General features: G+C 45.2%; 3 protein-coding genes across 3 annotated transcripts; 2 read left to right on the top strand and 1 right to left on the bottom strand.

Annotated features, from left to right (window-relative positions):
- Positions 1-1,417: 1,417 nt before the first annotated feature.
- Positions 1,418-5,020, top strand: mtg2 (mitochondrial ribosome-associated GTPase 2). Its single transcript, XM_080534004.1, has 6 exons — positions 1,418-1,958; positions 2,242-2,389; positions 2,834-2,949; positions 3,111-3,329; positions 3,847-3,985; positions 4,591-5,020. Exons 1-6 carry the CDS (start codon positions 1,710-1,712, stop codon positions 4,983-4,985), a joined length of 1,266 nt encoding a protein of 421 aa, XP_080390130.1. The 5' UTR covers positions 1,418-1,709; the 3' UTR covers positions 4,986-5,020.
- A 2,693-nt stretch (positions 5,021-7,713) lies between these two features.
- On the top strand, positions 7,714-9,134 carry LOC308160346 (uncharacterized protein SCO4629-like; the record flags this gene model as incomplete). Its single annotated transcript, XM_080534263.1, has 5 exons — positions 7,714-7,719; positions 7,949-7,951; positions 8,144-8,267; positions 8,443-8,595; positions 8,833-9,134. The coding sequence occupies 5 exons, from the start codon at positions 7,714-7,716 to the stop codon at positions 9,132-9,134; spliced, it is 588 nt and encodes a 195-aa protein (XP_080390389.1).
- Positions 9,135-11,129: 1,995 nt separating this feature from the next.
- cdh26.2 (cadherin 26, tandem duplicate 2) lies at positions 11,130-19,838 on the bottom strand (the record flags this gene model as incomplete). The annotated part of the gene is made up of 13 exons (XM_080534262.1): positions 11,130-11,333; positions 11,503-11,664; positions 12,368-12,451; positions 12,666-12,784; positions 13,129-13,359; positions 13,829-14,062; positions 14,218-14,360; positions 15,241-15,554; positions 15,847-16,029; positions 16,498-16,629; positions 18,671-18,843; positions 19,407-19,554; positions 19,701-19,838. The coding sequence occupies 13 exons, from the start codon at positions 19,836-19,838 to the stop codon at positions 11,130-11,132; spliced, it is 2,265 nt and encodes a 754-aa protein (XP_080390388.1).
- Between the last annotated feature and the right edge of the window lie 783 nt (positions 19,839-20,621).

Here is a 20,621-nt window from a genome sequence, read left to right as displayed (position 1 = left end):
GTCGTTAACTTACTCATTAGTGTGCTAACGCTGTTTTTGATTTGTTAACTCAGTTATCACAGCACTTATTCTTATTCTGTGTCATTCTGTATAATGCAGTTTTATTTATTGTAGTATGATTCATGTTGTTTCTAAGAAGTGATCTTCAAACAGCCAAAGTAACACACAGGGATGTGTTGGACACATCACTGCTTCAATAAGTGCAATACACTCAGTCCCAGTGGCAGGTTGTTAGTGGACCTTATAACAGACTTCCTGAATAACTGAATAACTAACTTTGTGCAGCCAAGCAACCACCTCAGTCTGAAGAGGTCTTGGCTTGTATCTTGTTGAGTAGATAATCCAAAGTATTATTTTGTCAAAGGTCAATCTTGTATTTGGGATCTGGTTGTTGTTGGATTTTTTTTTAGAGATGTTTTTCTCATGTTGCTTTCCAACCTATGTGATCTGTTTTTAGCCTACTGTATGTGTGTTTGTGTAAGTGTACCTATAGCATACATGTTTTTATTTTTCTTGCAAAAAACATTTGTTTACCATTAATATCCTTATCGGGCACCTTACACTGTTTTCAGTGCAACCATAGATCAAGTGTTGGGGGTGTAAACCAGTAGAAGATATTGAGACAAGTGTCCAATCGGTATGTCCAACAAACACACTTGCCTTGTTATTTTCTATGATAATGTTTATAAATGGACAGATGTTGTGGTAGTTTTTTATTTCCAAAAGATTTAGAGGACACTACCAACCATTTTGCAAATCATGGTTTACTAATAATAATCATCCTTGTAACTACGTCAGAGTGAAACACTGTGCTGATATTATATTCTATTTACCCCAAAGGGGCCAGCACAAGTCATCCTGTTTGTATGTTACAAATGCAGTGAGAATCAACATTGGGGTACCTGGCTGTCAAACAGCTCTACTGTACTGTACTGTACTGTACGCTACTCAACTCTACAGTGACAATCATAGGCTTCTCTACACTACATCATGTGTCAATGTCAATGTATTCATTTCCTGTGAATTGGATATGTGTACTGTAGTCTTTTCGAGTTCTTTATAGTGTGATATCATCTGTGTGTGTGTGCGTGTGTGTGTGTGTGTGCGTGTGTGTGTGTGTGTGCGTGTGTGCGCGTGCGTGCGCGTGCGTGTCAGACACAGAGGGTCTGGTGTTCTGTGTTGAATACTGTAAATGCTTCTTTTCAGCTCTCTTTTGTTACTGTTTCTTATGTAAAAATAAATTTACTTTGAACTTGTTTTGTATTTGTGCGGAACTATGATCTATTTGGAGTTTTGAAGTTGGCGCTTTGACTTATTATGGACTGTTTTGGTCCTCCGCTCTTTCCGTAGCTGTCACACTGCATAGCCATGCTGGAAGTTAGGTAGCTAGCACGTTAGCTAACGCATTGAATGGTGAACAACAGCCACAACGGGAATTCATTTTCTAAAAATACCACGTACATTGCTATAAGGGCGGCTGTTGTATTATAGTTAAATGACTGACATCTTCTCTAGTTGTGTTAGTTAACTGGCGACAGACAGTCAGTGACTTGGGTAGTTAGCCAGCCAGCATGTTATTGTTAGCTTGCGTGGGAAGGTAGTCAGTCATATAGCCTAGCTAGGCTAACGGAGGTCATCATAGCGACACTGTAACTATAACTACATCTCTCCGTTTTAGACATTTTAATAATTCCTGCACGAGATTAATAATGTTCACCACGTTGACTAAGGTCCCGAGTCAAACAACATGGCTCGGTCAAGAGATGAGCCGCGTGTTCGCCCAGGTGTGCGTGAGGGAGCTGCACGGCGGAGGGTGGCTGGGGCTCAGGAGCCATCAGACATCAGCCACACAGAGGATGGGGAGGACCAGCGGGATCAGGGGTGTCAGCACATGCTGTGCACTCTGCGCCAAGGCTCATGGCTTTCAGAAGAAGAGAGAGATGTCTGAAAAGAAACTGGTACGTATTTAACCACCCCAGAACAACATGTCATGAGTTGGTTGTCCCTGATTATACCATATGACCATAGTTGCTGGCTTGTTCAGGACAGACTGTTTGTTTACATTCATGACATCATGACTAACTCTACAGTGTTTATATGTACTGTAGCTTTCACTCTTCCTCCTTGGAGCAACATGAAAAAATAAACATTGCAGTTAGTACTGTGTGTGTGAATACACAAGACACAGACCCCATGTGTAACATTCATTCACGTCAGATGCTCTTGTCTTGGTTGCTTTAGACACGATACTTTGTGGACCATCGCAATGTGAAGATGGTGGCCGGAGCAGGTGGTAAAGGAGCCTGCACCTTCCACAGTGAGCCCAGGAAAGAGTGGGGCGGACCGGACGGAGGGAACGGGGGTGACGGGGCAGATATCATCATCAAAGGTAGGCTACTGTCCTGATGCCTGCCTGCTCACAGACACAGACAACATCTGTCCATCAGTCTTGTGCACTGCACAGTGTACTGGTTATAGAGGGTTTAGCAATCAACAAGTGTTATAAAAGTGCTGGTCTTGATTAGCCTGTGTATTTCCATTCCTCTGTTTTGAGTTAGGCCTATTACCATCAGAATCAGAATCAGAATCAGAAGACTTTTATTGCCATGACATGTAAACATGTTAGGAATTTGGTTTGGTACCATGGAGCACGGTACCATGGAGCATGGAGCATCCTACACTACAGTTGATAACATTTTAGGTGACGCATGCATACAGCATTACACAATGGAAGGGTAAAAGAGCATCTCAACTTGAACGAACTTGGACAGGCATTTTGACCAGAAGAGGATTTGCGCCATGGCCTATATCTTTCTTATATGCCTGCTTTCAGTCCACCGGCAGATTAAGTCCCTGGCGCAAGTTCTTCCGGTTTACAAGGGAGAGGATGGCGTACCGGGAGGCAACAAGAACTGCTATGGAAGCAATGCCAGACCGTTCTACATTCCTGTGAGTCAGTTCCCCTTTTTTTTTTTTTTTTTTTTTTTTACATAACACAGTATAGTGTCACATTTCTACCCATATAATTCTATAAAACCCATATAAAAGCGTATAATAGCGGACTGGTAGAATGTAACCTGGTGTCCGTGTGATGTTTTGACACCACGCAGGTCCCAGTGGGTACCGTGGTAAAGGAGGAAGGGAAGACCGTGGTGGACCTCTCCGAGCACGGGCAGCAGTACGTGGCGGTGTACGGAGGGGCCGGGGGAAAGGGGAACCGCTTCTACCTGTCCAATGAGAATCGCGCGCCCATGACGTCGACGCCGGGAGACCGGGGCCAGGAGAGGCTTCTCCAGCTGGAGCTGCGCACCATGGCCCACGCCGGAATGGTGAGACACGGCAGTGGGTCGGCAGGGGGCGGCGCGGCTTTAGCCTAGTGGCTAGAGAGGCCGGCTAGCAATCGGAAGGTTGCTGGTTCGATCCCCGCCTCAGGAGGGAGCTGCTTGTGCCCTTGAGAAAAGCACTGACTTAACCCCTAATTGCTCCAGGGTCGCCGACTATCCACGGCTGACCTTGTGCCTAGAGCAAAAGATATCGACTGACTGATTGACTTATTTCAAATGATTTCATATTAGTCTTTAATTATATTATATACATTTGTACATACCATAACTGTACATAGCTTATTGTTATCCATCCTATTTGGTGTACACTGTCATGTCTTTGCACTACATCGCTATTTGTACTTCTGGTTAGACGCTAAACTGCATTTCGGTGTCCGGTACTTGTACTCTGCAGTGACAATAAGGTTGAATCTAATCTAATCTAATGGTACTGTCAGCATTGTCATTGTCAATTCATTGTACTGATGAAACTGATATGTGTATGGGTGTTTTTTTATTGCAGGTTGGGTTTCCCAATGCAGGGAAGTCTTCTCTGCTGAGGGCCATCTCCAACGCCAGGCCTGCTGTGGCAGCCTACCCCTTCACCACACTCAACCCCCACGTGGGCATCGTCACGTACAGGGACCATGAGCAAGTGGCAGGTAATGGGGTTTCATCATCTGACTGTTTTATGTTATGTTGGCTTTTAAAAAGGAGGTGTCAGTTGGACACACCCATCATTCATTGCAGTGTTATTTCGTTTATTTCCCCATTGCATTCAACACGTGTCTCAGCTTTGATGCCTCCATCAGATTATAATATGGTTTGGCTACACACATTCATTTGTAACCTCATGTACTGTCGCAAAACCTCGAATTTCTCTTGGAGACAAAGGTTTTACAATGTATTAGTCTAATTGAAGACAATTTAAAACAGACAAAAACGCAATCAACTCAAGTGAATTGAATAAAATACCCCATTTATTTCTGTTAATTATACATCTTAAATATATTGCATATCTCAAGACCTATTTCCCTTTTCCTGTACTTATCATACTGTACATATCATGTTATAACTGTACGTATCATATTGATATTCATCTTGTCATGTATATTCCCTCCTATATTAATTTACTTATACTCATTGTAATACCTATACTGTAATACCATGCACAGTCTCCATTCATGTTTTTTGCATTATGCCACATCTGGTTAGATGCCAAAATACTCAATGACATGACATGTCACCCCCTCTCCCTCCTGCCTAGTGGCGGACATCCCAGGTATCATCCGCGGAGCCCATCTGAACCGAGGCCTGGGGGTCTCCTTCCTGAAGCACATAGAACGCTGCCGCTTCCTGCTCTTCGTCCTGGACCTGTCCACCCCAGAGCCCTGGACCCAGCTCCAGCACCTACGCTACGAGCTGGACCAGTACGAGCCTGGACTCTCTCTCCGACCCCAGGTTATTGTGGGCAACAAAATGGACCTGCCCGAAGCCCTGGGTAACCTGGAGGCCCTGAGGGGTCGTGTGACCCAGAGGGTCATCCCTGTGTCAGCACTCACTGGACAGAACACAGAGGAGCTGATCCTCCACCTCAGAGAGCTGTATGATGGCTACCTACAGGGAGGAGGGAGTGGCGCGGAGAAGCCCACTAGGTGGTAGTAGAGAGCACTACACCCCAACTACCTCTCTGCTCTGCTCCTGCCAAACTGTAGTTTGTTTGAATTGTCGAACTAAGACAGATATTTATGTAACTGTGACACATGAAATGTATTTTTGATTGAATAAAGTATGTTTAATACACTCATCTGCTCATTGTTTTATTTACTCATGTTAACTAGTTTCATTACATGATTTTCCTTTTCTTCTTTTGCTTTCCTGTTTTATTGATAGCTTGTATGTTTTTGTATTGTAAAGAGATATCATATTCTATTTATGAAGTGTTAATGTTGGTAGTTATGACATCAGAGAATTATTGTGATGTCACATGTACATTTACAGGGATTTCTCTATGTTCAAATATAAATATCATAAAATGTAATTATTTGTTTCTAGAAAACACTGGTAAGTAGTCCCCCCAGGGTCTGACCTATCAACAGTTAGTTAAATGATAAGAGCTTTTTATACAACAGTTAGTTCCGACCAAGTAATTTGATTGGACAAGAGGCATTCCATGAGTTACGATATACAGTATAACAGCACTGGGACTTTTAACTAGATGTATCACTCCGCCGCACAGGTGTTCTAAATGACCGTTAATTAGACTACATTGTAGAGCGGACCTGCGCCATCGTACCGCTGTTCTAACCTCCGGACATTTGTCCGTGTGAGTTCAAGAGGCGCGTCTGATTCAATTGCTTGTGCTAGAATAGACTGTGTACTACTCGACACCTCACCGTATTCATTGTTAGAGAGTTGACTCATGTTGATATTTGACTATAATGTGCACACTAGAAAACGATGGAGCAGCGTGCTGTCTGATGTCAACTGGTCTGACTCTGAATCACATTCACACATGCCACCAAAGCGACTGTCAACCGAGTCATATTTCACTGGTTGCACAATACATGGAAATGTACAAATAAATGTACACGATACAAAGTAGCTAGCCACGATACAAAGTAGCTAGTTTGTGTTCAGGTTACTAGGCAACAGTCCAGTTGAACAGTCCCGTTGGGGAACTATTTTTTCTTGACGGAGCCAAAATAAATGATTAAATAAACAAACAAATAATAATCTGTTGTCACTTATTACTGTTAATTAATAAATTGCGCTGTAGAACTGTTGTATAAAAGCAATATCACACTCGAGGTCTTGTGTTATACTGAATATCAGCACGGCTGTGATTGTCTTCGGTACTCGGCCTGGCGGCCTCGTACCTATGACCGAATCACAGCCGTGCTGATATTCAGTATAACACACTCCCTCTCGTGTGATATTGCTTAAATAGCAAAAGCAGAGTCAATTCATTCAGTCTCGCAGTGATGCGTCCATCATCTGTGCTAAAATACTTTTCTGTCCATTCTGTGGTTGAAAAACGAAATCAACACCAGCAGTGTAACCGAGTTGACCTTTGACCCCTCCGTGACCCTGGCCGCGCGCAGGGGAGGATGTTTACTCTGTGTGGGGGTCAGTCGTTCAGAGTAGCAGCGAGGGTGGGCTCATTCCACACTGTTCCCCTCCCTCTGCCCTCAGTCATCAATCTGGATAGATGAAAGCAATATGGAGGAAACTAGCTGGGGCTAATGCTAACACCTATCTAATCGTCTCAGCTCTGTTTTTAGGGGTGAACTAGGGCAGCTCTTTGGAATGAGAGGCAGCCCCTTGTGTCTTTGTTGCCCGCAGTGGTTGTATGTAGTCTTGTGACAGAAAACACACAAAACCCTGACTAAATAAAGGAATAACACAAGGATGTTAACTCTGCTAGCAGGACAAGGCTCAGTGTTAACAGTGCCGCACTAGAGGGCTCACTCGATTTTTTCATCTGTCTGTCAGCCTCTTTCTTCTTTTCTAGGAAACTATTGTCCTCAGACTCCCTGTAATTAGGGTCCAGCCAATCAGAGACAAAAAAAAAGAGGCAAACAATGGCCAATCACAGTTAGTTTTTTAGGAGACATGCATCAGCTACAGGAACATGAAGAAGGGATGTTGTGACAGACCAATAATAAAATTAAAACAAGTAAACACCGAGATTTACTTTTTATAAGCCAATGAGAGTTAGACTGAGACAGTTGGATAGAATATCGGTCAGCTCATCACAGTGTTTTACATCACAACTGCTGTGCCACAGTAATCGTATGGCAGTGCATCCTGGGTAAAGGCTGAAAACCGTACGTCATTCTTTAATCAGATATTGAGAAGAAGAGGAGGAAAAATGGAGAGTGCAGAGGGGGGGGGGGGGGCAGGGTGAAAGAGGAGACAGAGCTGCTGGTGTGTACGCTGAGCTTTCATCCAGGGGACAAACAGGGGACAACGTTAATGACCTGTGATGTTGGGAAAAGCCAGTCGACTTGAACAGCGGTGCAGTGCAGCACGAAAAAAGCCTGTGTTGTGGCCCCGGCCACTGCAGAACGACCTACGTCACCTGCCCTGAGGGCGGTGTTGTTGTGGTGATGCTGTGTCACATTTCCTTTTGTGTGAACGGATCTCCATTACTCTACTGTTTGTGTTGGTCTGAGGTGAGGAGTATGTACCTCTCCTACCCCTCCATTACACATTCATTTTAAACAGGGGTTGTTTTTTTGGGGGGGGTGGGGGGGGACTCTGCTTGTTAGTCCAGTTTCATATCTGTGTTGTTTGTTTGTTTGGGTGTCGGGTGATGTGTTGAGGTTTATTTATTTATGGTTGTGTTGTCTCTCTCCCGCAGGCCAGCATGTGAGAGGAATGGACAATGAGAGTGAGAAGTGGGCCAGAGTTCTGTGGGACTACCTCTGTCTACACCAACCTCTGGAAAAGGCAAGGACTGGCATCTGGTTGTAGCAGCGCACACGAGACACACGATACATTGCATTTAGATTTAGGTTCCATTTTAATGGACTCGTCGCAATTGGTTAGTGTGATGCCATGTTAGTGTGATACCACAATCTCTCCCTTTCTCTCGGTGATGTCATGATATCGTGTTACAGAAAGTAAGATCATAATCATCGTCAATCATTTTCTTCTTCTTTTTCTTTTTAGAGGGATGTCATAAACTGCTCTCATGCTCTCTTAGAATGATGTACTAATGGATGCGTCTCCTTTCTTGAAACAATGTCATCATCTTGTCTTATATGTCATCTCCTGTCTTGATATATTGGCATAATGGTATTGTGTTCCCTCAGAGTGATGTCATAATTGGCCTTGGTTGCCATGATCTGCGAGTCGCTGAGAGGTCGGCTGCTCTCTTCCTGGAGGGATGGGCTCCATGGCTACTCTTCACCGGTTACCAGGGCAACCAGACTGCAGGTCAGTGAGGGCACTGAGGGCATCTCTATGTCTCTCTCTGCTCTCTACACCTCTACCTCTCTCTCTCTCTCTCCCTCTCCCCCTCGCACACACACACACACGCACGCACACACACACACGCACACACACACCTTGTTTCCAATGTGAGATCTGAGTGAAGTGACATGCGGTACAGGTGTGTGGACGAGTCCAGAGGCGGATGTTTTCCTGGACGTGGCTCTGAGGATGGGGGTGCCCCGCGGCAGCATCCTACTGGAGACAGAGGCCACCAACACCGGAGAGAACATCCGCTTCTCCTACAGGGTCCTCCAGGAGCACAACGTCCCAGGTGACCATCCATAGGACCACACTCCATACTAGGACCACAACAAAAGTTCCTCATTCATGTGTTTGTTGTTGTTACATTACTCTGCAACTAGGGGGCGCTAGGACACAACCTACTACGGGTCCAGTGACAGTTACCGGCCGTGTCGGTTGGTGTCATTGTCATGTGCAGTTAAACACTGGTGGTTATATTGGTCAAATGTCCGTTTTGCTGATTCCGTCTCTCACCTTTCTGTCTCAGCCGACAGGGTGATCCTGGTCCAGCAGCCCTTCATGGAGCGCAGGGTCTTTGCCACCTTCCTGCGCCAGTGGCCTGGACACGGGGAACACACGCATGCCGTCGTCACCTCCCCGCAGACAGGCATCTCTGGCTACCCCCATCCCACTGTGGGGACGGCTTCGGACCTCATCTCCTACATGTTAGGCGTCATAGAGAGGATCCGTGACTACCCCCAGAAAGGCTTCCAGGTGGGTCAGGAGATCACACCCAGCGCCCTCGCCGCTTACCACTGGCTCCTGCAGGCTGGGTACAGCACCAAATGATGCTAACTGGAACACACACACACACACACACAGATACAAATGTACACACACACACACACACACACACATTCACGCACACACAAACACACACACGCACACACACATTCACACACATTCACGCACACACACACACACACACACACACACACACACACACACACACACACACACTCACACAGTGCCTGCTATTGACTGCTTGATGTTGCTCATTAAAACTTGATGGGGTTTGGATGATTAAGACAGATGTTTGAACACTTGTTCTTTGGCTTAGTGGAGGATTAAATATTGCATTACAGTAAAGGAACACCTGTTTTTTAAAAAGGATTGGGAAAGTGCTTTATGAATATTTTAGATCATTGTGTGTGTATATGCCGTAAAACCAAATGAATACAACTATTTGAATGCAAAACACCTTTTTTTTTTTACCTTTATTTATAATACATACATATAAACATGCAGAAGATCAACAATCAAAGGCAACACCAATATGTACACACAAATCCCAAAATAAGGCATAACTATTCCAAACAATGGACCATCATAGATAATAATCTTACCCTTGTACCCAGAGAAAATGTTACATATCAGCTGTTAACCACACAATTCTGGTGTCTTTTGATGGGAGAATAACTTAGTGGTTTGTGCGAGTGAAAAGCATGAAATGATCAGGTCTCAGGTGAATGCCTGAGAGGTCTAAATGACACAATGTGCACCTGTCCGGATCCGATATACAGTTCACATATATACTGGTTGCATATTTGTCACTATATCAATCCCAACTCATCCAAACCTGCGCTGCAATCTAGCACGAGCCATTTTGGCTACTTGTCCAACGACAGAAGACACCCCCACCCCCCTGCTCTTTATGTACCCGAAAATGTTGCATATCAGCTGTTAACCAAGCTTCTGGTGACTTCTGACTGAAGAATAACATAGTGTTTTGTGTGAGTGAAAAGCGTAGAATCCAACAGCAGTCGCAAGTTAACCAGTAGGCTAGACGACGCACATAGACTTCCACATACTGTCATGTACACCTTCACAAGACCACAACATTTGTGAAATGACCCCCCCCCCCCCCCTCCCACTACATCCTACATGTCTGGCTCATCAATAACAAGGGCCTATGGTGTCTGACAGCTTCTTCTTGTCATTTGTTTCTGTTTGCCATGGTCGTTTTTTGTTATCAGTATCTGTAAGATCTCTTGTTTGTTTGAGCGTCTGGTCTTTTGTCTGTCTGTCTGTCAGTCTGGTCTTTCTGTGCCTTGTCTGTCTCCTTCCAAGATATATTGAATGGCTATTTTGGGATGTTTGTTTTTTTTGTCCTGTTGAATGCTGTCATTGTGATGGATGATGTTGGCATTGTGTGAAAGAGGATATTTGTGAGTTTGGCGAAATTGAACAAAAACAATTATTAATACAAAACAGAAAACTGTACAATGTTCAATTTCCAACACACACCTTATGTATCTGTGCTACAGCACTACAGCACTTTATAGTTGTCACAACATTCACAAAACCTGCTAGAACCTGCATTATTCAAGGATTTCCTGCTTTGGTTAACGATGACTGGTCAACCAACTGTGATTTCAAGCACTAACTCCAGGATAGAACGGTCTGTTGTCAGACATTATGCAATCCCTCTCCATAGCTTCCAATAGCCATTGTCCTTATCCTTAGCCTCTCGTAGTTGTAATTGTCCACCTGATCACCACTCAGCACCAGAGTAGATTCTATGCTGGGCACTTCTTTCAACACTGGCGTGTCGATTCTTGAACTCCAGATTTTAGTTTTTTGTTTTGTTTGTTGTTGTTGTAAAGAATGACTGCTTCATCATGACATCGTAATCCAGGTGAGTTTGCAGTTCCGTCGCATTTTAAGCAATTAGTGCAGTTTATTCACCCATGTAAGCGTGCTATAACCCAGCCTAGCATTCCCTGCATGCTGAAGCCTGCTCTTGGGAGAGTCTCTGCCCTAGAGGGTGAGGGCGTTGTGGGTTTAAGATGCGGCGTCTGGCCTGCAGATGGTGGCCAGGGTGTTGAACCTGGGGCTCAGGTACAGGAGCATGTCCGTGTCGAAAGGGATCTCCGGGATGGAGATGGCGTCTAGCTGAAAGTCAGTCTCTAGGTCCCCCTCCTCAGCGTATGGGTAAGGGGCGTAGTCACCCAGCTCCGCCCCTGGACTCTGGAGGGCAAACGTCCTCTGTGGAGAAGGGGGGACAGGGGGACCGAAAACTCAGTTAGAGACAGAAACTGACACCATTGCAGCCCTGATGATGATATTCATAATGCTATTTGGTTACAGGATGATAGTTGCAAACTGTTTGAATCTGGATTTCTATTTTCTGTGCGTTTCCCGTGTCTGTAAATACCTGACTGAGTAGAGTGAACAGGGCGTCAGATCTGTCCCCTTCGTCTCCCCATGAGGAGTAATTCTTGGTGGTCATCGACTTCGACCCCGTCCCCATCATCCTCATCGCCGACGTCGACTCTGTCGTCCTCATTCCCGACATGGACTCCATCCGGTTCAACCCCTGAGTGATCAGACACAGACAATTACAACAACGATAACACACATCTGACGTTAAGCAACGCAATATAATATTGTTATAAGTAAAAGCTATGTGAGCTTGATTGAAAATACCTTGGCATATCCGTTGGTGTTTTGTGATTTCGTCATACTACTCGATTTCATCAAACTACTCGATTTCATCATACTACCGGTACTCGATTTCATCATACTACCGGTACTCGATTTCATCATACTACCGGTACTCGATTTCATCATACTACCGGTACTCGATTTCATCGTCGCGCTCTGAAATCAAAAGTAGAACGGTTACCTCAGAACTGAGTTACTGAGAAGGTATTTGACAGGCCAAAAGTAAACGACGGTGGAAGTAAATGGTAGGTAAGATGTACCTTGCGTGTTGAGGTTGTTCGTTGAAATTGCCCTGGTTGGTTCCTCTGTTGGTAAAGGGAATACTCAGAAGAATATAGGCCTCCGTCCGGTTCTTGGGCTGGGGCTGGGAATGAGGCTGGGGGTGCTGATGATTTTTCTACTGCCTGGGGAAAAGAAAGCATTTGACAGTTTAATTTTAAAGTTTTTTTAAGTCTTGATTGATTGGTTTTTATTATGTGCTGCATGCGCCTTTGCTGTTTATCTAAACATGAAGTATTGAAACTGGTACAACCTCTCATGTGGTAAGAATAATACGGTATCATAGCTTTACTCACTGATGCCATCTGCATTTGCTGAGCAGGATATTGTGTTTCCACCTCCTCCTGGTTGTCTATTTGGAATGTGGTGGGCAAAGGTACCTATAGGATCACACAGAGTTGTAGATAATCATAAAAAGCAATAGCTTAGTTTGAGTGTATACAGTACATTCATTGGTAATAGCCAATTCAGTATTGTTTTAAGCGTTGACTCTAAAGTACTCATGCATAATAATGACCCGTTACTAATGCTTAGGTCATGTAATCTAACATATTGACTATTTTGATTGTATCATTGTGAGTGGTTACTAGTTACCATGCAGTCAGTTCCTGGGGTCTCAATGTTAGATTTGATCAGATGTTCTCCATAGCATTCAGTAGGGATGAACTTTTTCTCGCTCTTACAGCTCAACAGCAGGGCGAGCAGCAGCAAAACTAGGACACAACACGTTGGTACACTTTAAACACAACACAGATCTTCACACACTCCCACACTGCAACATCATTGTTTTTTTTCGGTGAAGTTTTAAGGAATGAGCAGTATACGTTCTGCCATGTCAACACTAGGTGGCGACGTAAGTCAAAATGTCTCTGCTCAAGTCGTAGGTCTACTTAGGCGTAAGAGTACAGTACAGTGAGGTGAGAGGAACTTTTCACCTGAAACAGCTTGAGAAACCTCAGAGAGTCTGTCTTCATATAAACCATGTCGTCATTGTTTCCAGCTATGAGACTCTGGGTAGGTCTAAATACCAGCCTACTTCATGTGTTTAGATACCTACCCAGCAGAAGTAGCAAGGCGAGAAAAAAGATCCCGATGGCCCCAGCCCCCAGCTGGACGTTGTTGGATCTGCGTTGGAAACAGCTCTGCGCGTCGGAGGAGTCAGAGCATTGGCACACGGTGACAGATAGGTTCTGGAGGATGGACTGACCCTGCAGGTCAAACACTCGCAACTGCAGCTCATGGTGCCCTGCGTGTACTGTGCCCTCCTTCACCAGGTTTACCTTGTAGCCTACAGAGAGGGAGGGAGAGAGAGGGGTAGAGAGGGAGGGAGAGAGGAGGGGGGTAGAGAGGGTGGGAGAGAGAGATAGCGAGAGAGAGGGGGGGGGGGGGGGGGAGAGAAAGAGAGAGGGGAGAGAGGGGCGAGAGAGATAGCGACAGAGAGAGAGAGGAGGGGGGAGTAGAGAGGGAGGGAGAGAGAGATAGCGAGAGAGAGAGAGAGGGGGGGGGAGAGGGAGAGAAAGAGAAAGGGTAGAGAGAGGGAGACAGAGGGCGGGGGGGGGGGAAGGGGCATTAGTATTAGTATTAGTAAATATAGCCCACAAGACTATATGTATGGGGATTCAAAGCCTATACGGTATGACGTGTCTGAGTAAAATGAAGCTAAAAGGACCTGGCATAGAGTAGGAGACTCTCACTTTTCCAGCGTCTTTGAGCCTCGCTATATACATTTGATGAATTATTATTATTATTATTATTACCATTGGTAGGCTCTATCCTCCACTTGCCCTTGACATCTCCCTCCAGATGGAAGTTGAAGGGGCCGCCGTAGGGGTTTTCATCCAGGTCACTGGCTGTAATGTTGGCCACTGAGGTTTCGTCCTCATCCACTCCGATGCACATGGCCAGAGTGGTGTCACTCAGGAGTGGAAAGTTGTCGTTTTCATCATTCAGCTGGATTTTGAGCGTTCCAGTCCCGGTCATGGGGGGCTCACCTGTCAATCACAGAAACTCTCATCTGACACATGTGGCGGTACATCCTGTATATGGAAATCAGGCGATCGTTTTTCATGAACAATCTATTCACTTTAGCTTTGTTTTCAGAAAAGACTACTAGCAAAGAGTAGAATGGTATGCATCTGGTTCTTACCATCGTCAACAGCTAGGATTGTCACTGTGTAGATATTGTTCACAACGTCAGGTGCCTCTCGGTCTAAGATCTTGGTAGTTGTTATTTTGCCGGTCTTTGAGTCTACCGCCACACAGTCATATGGGTCCTCTCCTTTCGTGTACCTGCGATACACATTGAATTTTTAAAGATTAGATTCAACCCTTTTTTGTCATTGCCCAGAGTACAAGGACATTTATTTTTTGCCCTAGGCGCAGGGTCAGCGCTGCTCAAGGGCACAATGGTAGTGGCACCTTAGATGTGATGCCAGCAACCCTCCAGTCACCAGCTCAGATGCAGCTCCCTCCTGAGGCGGGGATTGAACCAGTGACCTTCCGATTGTTAGACGGCCTCTCTAACCTCTAGGCTACCACCGCCCCCTACGTGGGGACTGTTTAGACTGTATTGGGACTATTAAAATGTAATTTGGCTGTGGAAACACCATTGAAGTGATCTGAATGGTCACACAGTCCTGCTTGACTGTCCCTCATTTTTCATATTAGTCTCTAATTATACATCCATCTACACCATCCTGTACCAATCATATCATAACTGTACATAGCTTATTGTTATCCATCTCTTGTATATGCGACTTATCTTGTATATACTGTAACTGTACTTATCATTTCATAACTGTACATATCCTATTTTGTCTACACCATCACATCTTTGCACTATGTCACTATTTACACTTCTGCTAAACTGCGTTTCGTTGTCTGGTACTTGTACTCTGCAATGAGAATAAAGTTGAATCTAATCTAATCTAAATTAATCTAATGAGGAACAGAAGAAGATGCGTCAGCAGATCTAACTTGGTAGCGGTAGCCTAGTCGAGAGTGAGTTGGACTGGTAATCAGAAGGTCATGAGTTCAAATTCCACCTGGGAACACCGCCACCAGTGTGCCCTTGAGTAAGGGCTCCAGGGAGACCCTGTCCCCTTAATCTGTAATTGTAAGTCGTTTTGGATAAAAGCCTCTGCTAAATGGTGAGAAGCCCCAGTCTTACAGGAAGCTGTTGGCGTAGCTGCCGTCCAGATCTACGGCGGTGAAGGTCTCCAGGTAGTGTCCCACCGGCACATTCTCGTCCACAAGCACGGTTTTGACAGCATCGGTGAAAACGGGCGGGTCGTTAACGTCCTCCACTGCCACCGTCACCTCTCGGACCGGGGTCGTGACCGCTGTTCCAGACTCACCCCCCGTCAAGTCCACGTCCCACAGGCCTATTTCTGGACGACCCTTGACCGTACAGGTGAAGTAGGGAATCTCGTTCTCCAGGCTGATGGACAGTTTCCTCAATGCGCCTTTCTCATAGTCCAGAGACTGCCAGGGTAGAGAGAGGCGGGACATGTGTATCATGATACAAGCTTTTACTTATGTATAAGAGCATTGGAAATCACAGCTCTGCTATGACTGGGACTACGATCAACCACACATCCATTCATAGGATTTACTGCAATACGGCAATAGAGTTTTCTAATGTTTTGATGTCTTCTAATGTTTTGGCGTTAAATGTCTAACGTTTTCATATCAAGTAATGCACTAAGGAACAATCACAATTGTGCCCCACGTGAAATAACGATCTGTCTGTGAATTATTAGAAAAAATAAATTACTTTTTCCACAAACAAGACTCCCTCGTTTGTCTCTGGATCAGTGGTGATTGTGAATTGGTTGTTCTCGTCTCCGTGGATAGTGTACTTGGCCTTCCACGCCTTCGTGCCTCTCGTGTCACTGTCTGAAACCTGTACACGAAGAACCTCCAGGCCGGTCTCTCTCTCCTTCACGGTTCCTACGCCCTGAAATAACCAAAGACACACAGGAGAATACTACATCAAATAAATGATATACAACTAACGACGTATCATTGTTATACCTTATACATTGTTAGTTTGGGGCAGTTGTGGCTCAGAAGGTAGAGTCAGCGTCTAATGAAGTCTGTGGTGGTCTGTGGTTCGATCCCTGGCTCCTCCTGTCCACGTGTCGAGGTGTCCTTGGGCAAGACACTGAACCCCAAATTGCTCCCAATGGGCGGGCCGGCGTCTTGCATGGTAGCTTGCCGCCATTGGTGTGTGAGTGTGTGTGTGTGTGCTGTGTGTGTGTGTGTGTGTGTGTGTGTGTGTGTGTGTGTGTGTGTGTGTGTGAATGGGTGAATGAGAGGCCATTGTAAAGCACTTTGGAATAAGGCACTATATAAGTGCAGTCCATTTACCATGCTGTACAGTTAATAACTGCCAGGTTTCTCTGAGTTATGTACGTTTGCTCACCGTTTGTCCAATGAAGACTGGCATGTGATTATTTTCATCCTCCACATTCACTATGACCGTGCAGGTGGTGGAAAACTTCTTTACGTCTCCACGGTCTTTAGCCTCCACCAGGATGGTGTATTTCTCTGCTTTCTGAGGAGGAACGAGGTACATTATCATTCAAAACAAAATGTGTAATTCTGTAGTTCTATTGACCTGAGGGGAATTTCCATTTTCAACATGATCTACAGCGTCTATTAGTTATCTGAGACAGGCACACTCTATAGACTTGTGTAACCATGGCTCCAAATCACGTTGTTCTCATGTTTTTTGGATGACTGGAGAATTTTAGATTAGTTGTTCTGGCCTGGATTGAACTGGACAGTAGAGTGATAGGAGAATGTGGTCACAATTTCATTGGATGTTACATTCCCAGAACCCTCCCCCCACATGCCCGTAGGATGTTGCTTGTTGTTTTGTGCGCAATCTTTAACGACCAGGTAGGATTAGTGTGCGGTTGTTCCCTATGCTAGCTTGAAACTTTGAAAAAAAATTACCTGAAGGAGAAACTGAATTCTGATTCTCCACTCAAGCAAGGTATTTGATTGGTTCAACATGTTGTGTTGCGAGGCGTCACTCAATTCAAACCGGTTTCCACCCCTTTGTAGCTAGTTTCTGCAATGGATATCCCGAGGCTTTCCGTACTAGGTCTCTCAACAAGGTTAAACTGGGTGGCAAGTGTGCAACAGCTACGCGAGACTGCTCTTTGTGGACTTCAGCTCTGCCTTCAACACCATCCTTCCAGACAGGCTAGTGACCAAACTACTAGACCTGGGACTATCACACTCTATATGTGCATGGATCAAGGACTTCCTGTCTGACCACCCCCAGAGGGTGCGGGTGGGCTCCCACACCTCCACAGCCCTCAGACTCAGCACTGGGTCCCCCCAGGGCTGCGTGCTAAGCCCCATCCTCTACAACCTCTACACCTACGACTTCACCCCCGTCCACCCCAGCAACTCCATCGTAAAGTTTGCAGACGACACCACCGTGGTGGGCTGCATCTCGGGGGGGGACGAGGCGGCGTACAGGGATGAGGTGGAGCAGCTGGGCAAGCTGTGCAAGGTTAACAACCTGCTGCTGAACCAGTCAAAGACCCAGGAAATCATCGTGGACTTCAGGAGGAAAAAATCTGAGGTCCAGCCCCTGCTCGTCGATGGAGGGAGCGTGGAGAGAGTCTCAACCCTCCGATTCCTGGGGGTGCACATACAGGATGACCTGTCCTGGAAGATCAACACAGCAGCCATCATCAAGAAGGCACAACAGCGGCTCTACTTCCTGAGAGTCCTCAGGAAAAACCACATCGGACAGGAGATGCTTGTGACCTTCTACCGCTGCGCAGTGGAGAGCATCCTCACCTACTGCATCTGCGTGTGGTTCTCCAGCTGCACAGCCGCAGAGAGGAATGCGCTACAGAGAGTCGTGAGATCGGCCCAGAAGATCACCGGCGCCCCCCTCCCCTCTCTGGAAGAGCTGTACAACACATGCTGCCTCAGGAAGGCCTCCAAGATCTCCAGAGACCCATCCCACCCTGGGTACGAACACTTTGCTCGGCTGCCCTCGGACAGGCGGTTCAGGACCATGTTCGCAAGGACAAACAGACTGAAGCTCAGCTTCTACCCCAGGGCCATTCAGGCCCTGAACACAGCAAAGACCTAGGTTCTAGGCCCTGGACAATCTCGACAATTTGATGGCAGCTACTAGATTGAAATCAAGTGCAATACTGAAACACAACTGTGAACATTTCAAACCTGCAAACTGCGACACTTTAAATGAATGTGCAATAACACTATGTGCAATATGACAACCCTCGGGTACATAAGGTTCAGAGATAGGAAATGTTAGAATAGGTATAGCATAGCATAGAGTACAGCACAGTGTTTTATTTGTATAGTATAGTATAGTGGATAGTGTACATAGCCTTTATTTATGTAAACCAGCTATTTTCCCTTCTTGTTTTTAGTTTTTTTTTTCCTAGCACCAGGGGAGCCCCCCCTCCCAAATTTCGTTGTTTGGTACCTGTACTATATCAATGACAATAAAGACCATTCATTCATTCATTCATTCATGAGGGTTAGACTACAGGCATGCACATAGGCTTAGGAGAAGAGACATGGTCAAACAGAGGTCATACCTCATGGTCAAGGCAACCTTTGAAGTTAATAGTTCCGGCTGTGTTTCTTTGGTCAAGGAAGAACTCCACGTCCGTATCGTCGGGGGAGACAGAGACTATCTTCAAGTCAAATGTGCCGTTGTTGGTCGCTGATGAATCACCATCTATTGCTACCACAGTGATGATGTACTTTCCTGATGATTCAAAAGTAAAAGCGGTAAAAAAGAGGAATGGATTGGTTTGAGTGGAATTATTATTATTATTGTATTAAAGGAGTTTAATTCCTGAATGATATGCATTTTCAAAAACATTTGAAACTTACATTTATCATAAAACATCAAAATAATCCAGATGGATTTGCTCTACTTCAAGAATATGATTATTATGTAATTGCGTGTTTGATATTATTCCTCATTCCGTTCCATGCATTACAATGAGCCCTTCCACTGAATTCCATAGAATATCGTTGCTAGTGTCCTTTCAAAAATATCAAAAAATATCTTATCATAGAAGAGAAAGCACATTTTTTAAAGTGGTGGATATAGCATTTGGCAGCTAAATTCTTACATGAAAGTATCTTGATTACCATACAACTTGCAACAAGTGCCAGGTTTCCAGTAAATACCTGTCTCCAATAATAGCTGGTCTAATGACATTGAAGCAAAACACACCTGTCCCTAGCACACCTGTCCCTAACACATCTGTCCCTAATACACGCCTGGTCATGAATAATGTAGAGCATCGTACAGCCTATTACCTTGTTTGTCTGACTCCTTGACGTCGGTGTAGTAAGTGTCCCGTGTGAAAATAGGCGGGTGGTCATTGATGTCCAGCACAGCGACCTCCAATCCCAGTCTGGTGTGCACATCTTTTGGATCGTTCGGTCCATGGGCCTCGAATGTGAGCTATAACCAAAATGTGATGATGAAGGATGAGGATGATGATGATGAGACAAACGACATCCTCATGACAGAAGGTGGAGAGGGAAGAGGATGAAGAGGACGAAGCCATATTACCAAACTAATTATGGCCTACATGAAGGACCTCTCACCCGAAGAACCTGGTGGGCCTCGTAGTCGAGTTTTCCAAGAACATAGATATTTCCTGTCTTGGTGTCAATCTTCAGCATGTTTTTGGGCTCCTTATCAACACCTTCACCGTGTAGGTTGAAACCGACCTGAACCTTCATGTCAACGTCAATCTGAAAATACAACATGCATTCGATTTTTTGAATAAATGTTCAATCAATTTCAATCTATTTATTAGAGGCGGGAGTGTGTGTGAGAGTGAGAGAGTGTGTGTGCGTGCATGCGTGCGTGCGTGCATAATGCATACGACCATACAACAATGCCCATGTGAAAGTTGGCATGTACCTACTTTGCCTAGAAAATAAGGGAAAGGGCCTGGATGTTCCTCCTCGATCGAATAGGAATCTACGATCCAGTTTCTCTTCTGCCGGAGCAGAATCTCTGAGGACGAAACACAGACGATCCCCAGGCACTACAGAACCAAGCAGACAGACCAAAAAAAAAAAAACATTTGTAGAGAAACTACTCCCCATGTATTCTTCCTCTGACAACAATGCCATGGCCTCTCTCCCAGAGCCAGTCCCCTGAAACACGAGATGCCCTTCATTGTGAGTAGGGGCCTACGGTTGTTGCCATTAATGAGGACAGGGCTGAAAATGAGTGCCTCTGCGTCAGGGAGAACCCTGGGAATAGAAGACACACGGAGCTGCTCTATCACTTCTTAGTAGTACTGGTCATCCAGTAAAAAAAGGGACCTCCATGTCTCATGCTACACTCGTTACATACGCTGTTAGAATTGTCCAAATGTCCCTCCTGAGACAATTGTGCCGTAGACTGAAGAGGCATCTCTGCAGGCTACACCTTAACTGTCCCTGCTAAGACCTCTTCATTCCCTCTACCCCCCTGTACAGCTTTCTCTACTGTTAATATAAAAAATAAAATAA

Source organism: Nansenia antarctica, assembly GCF_963989245.1.
Source record: "Nansenia antarctica genome assembly, chromosome: 6".
NCBI lineage: Eukaryota > Metazoa > Chordata > Actinopteri > Argentiniformes > Microstomatidae > Nansenia > Nansenia antarctica.
The sequence above is the reverse complement of the archived record's forward strand: the minus strand, read 5'-3'. Positions and strand labels throughout refer to the sequence as shown.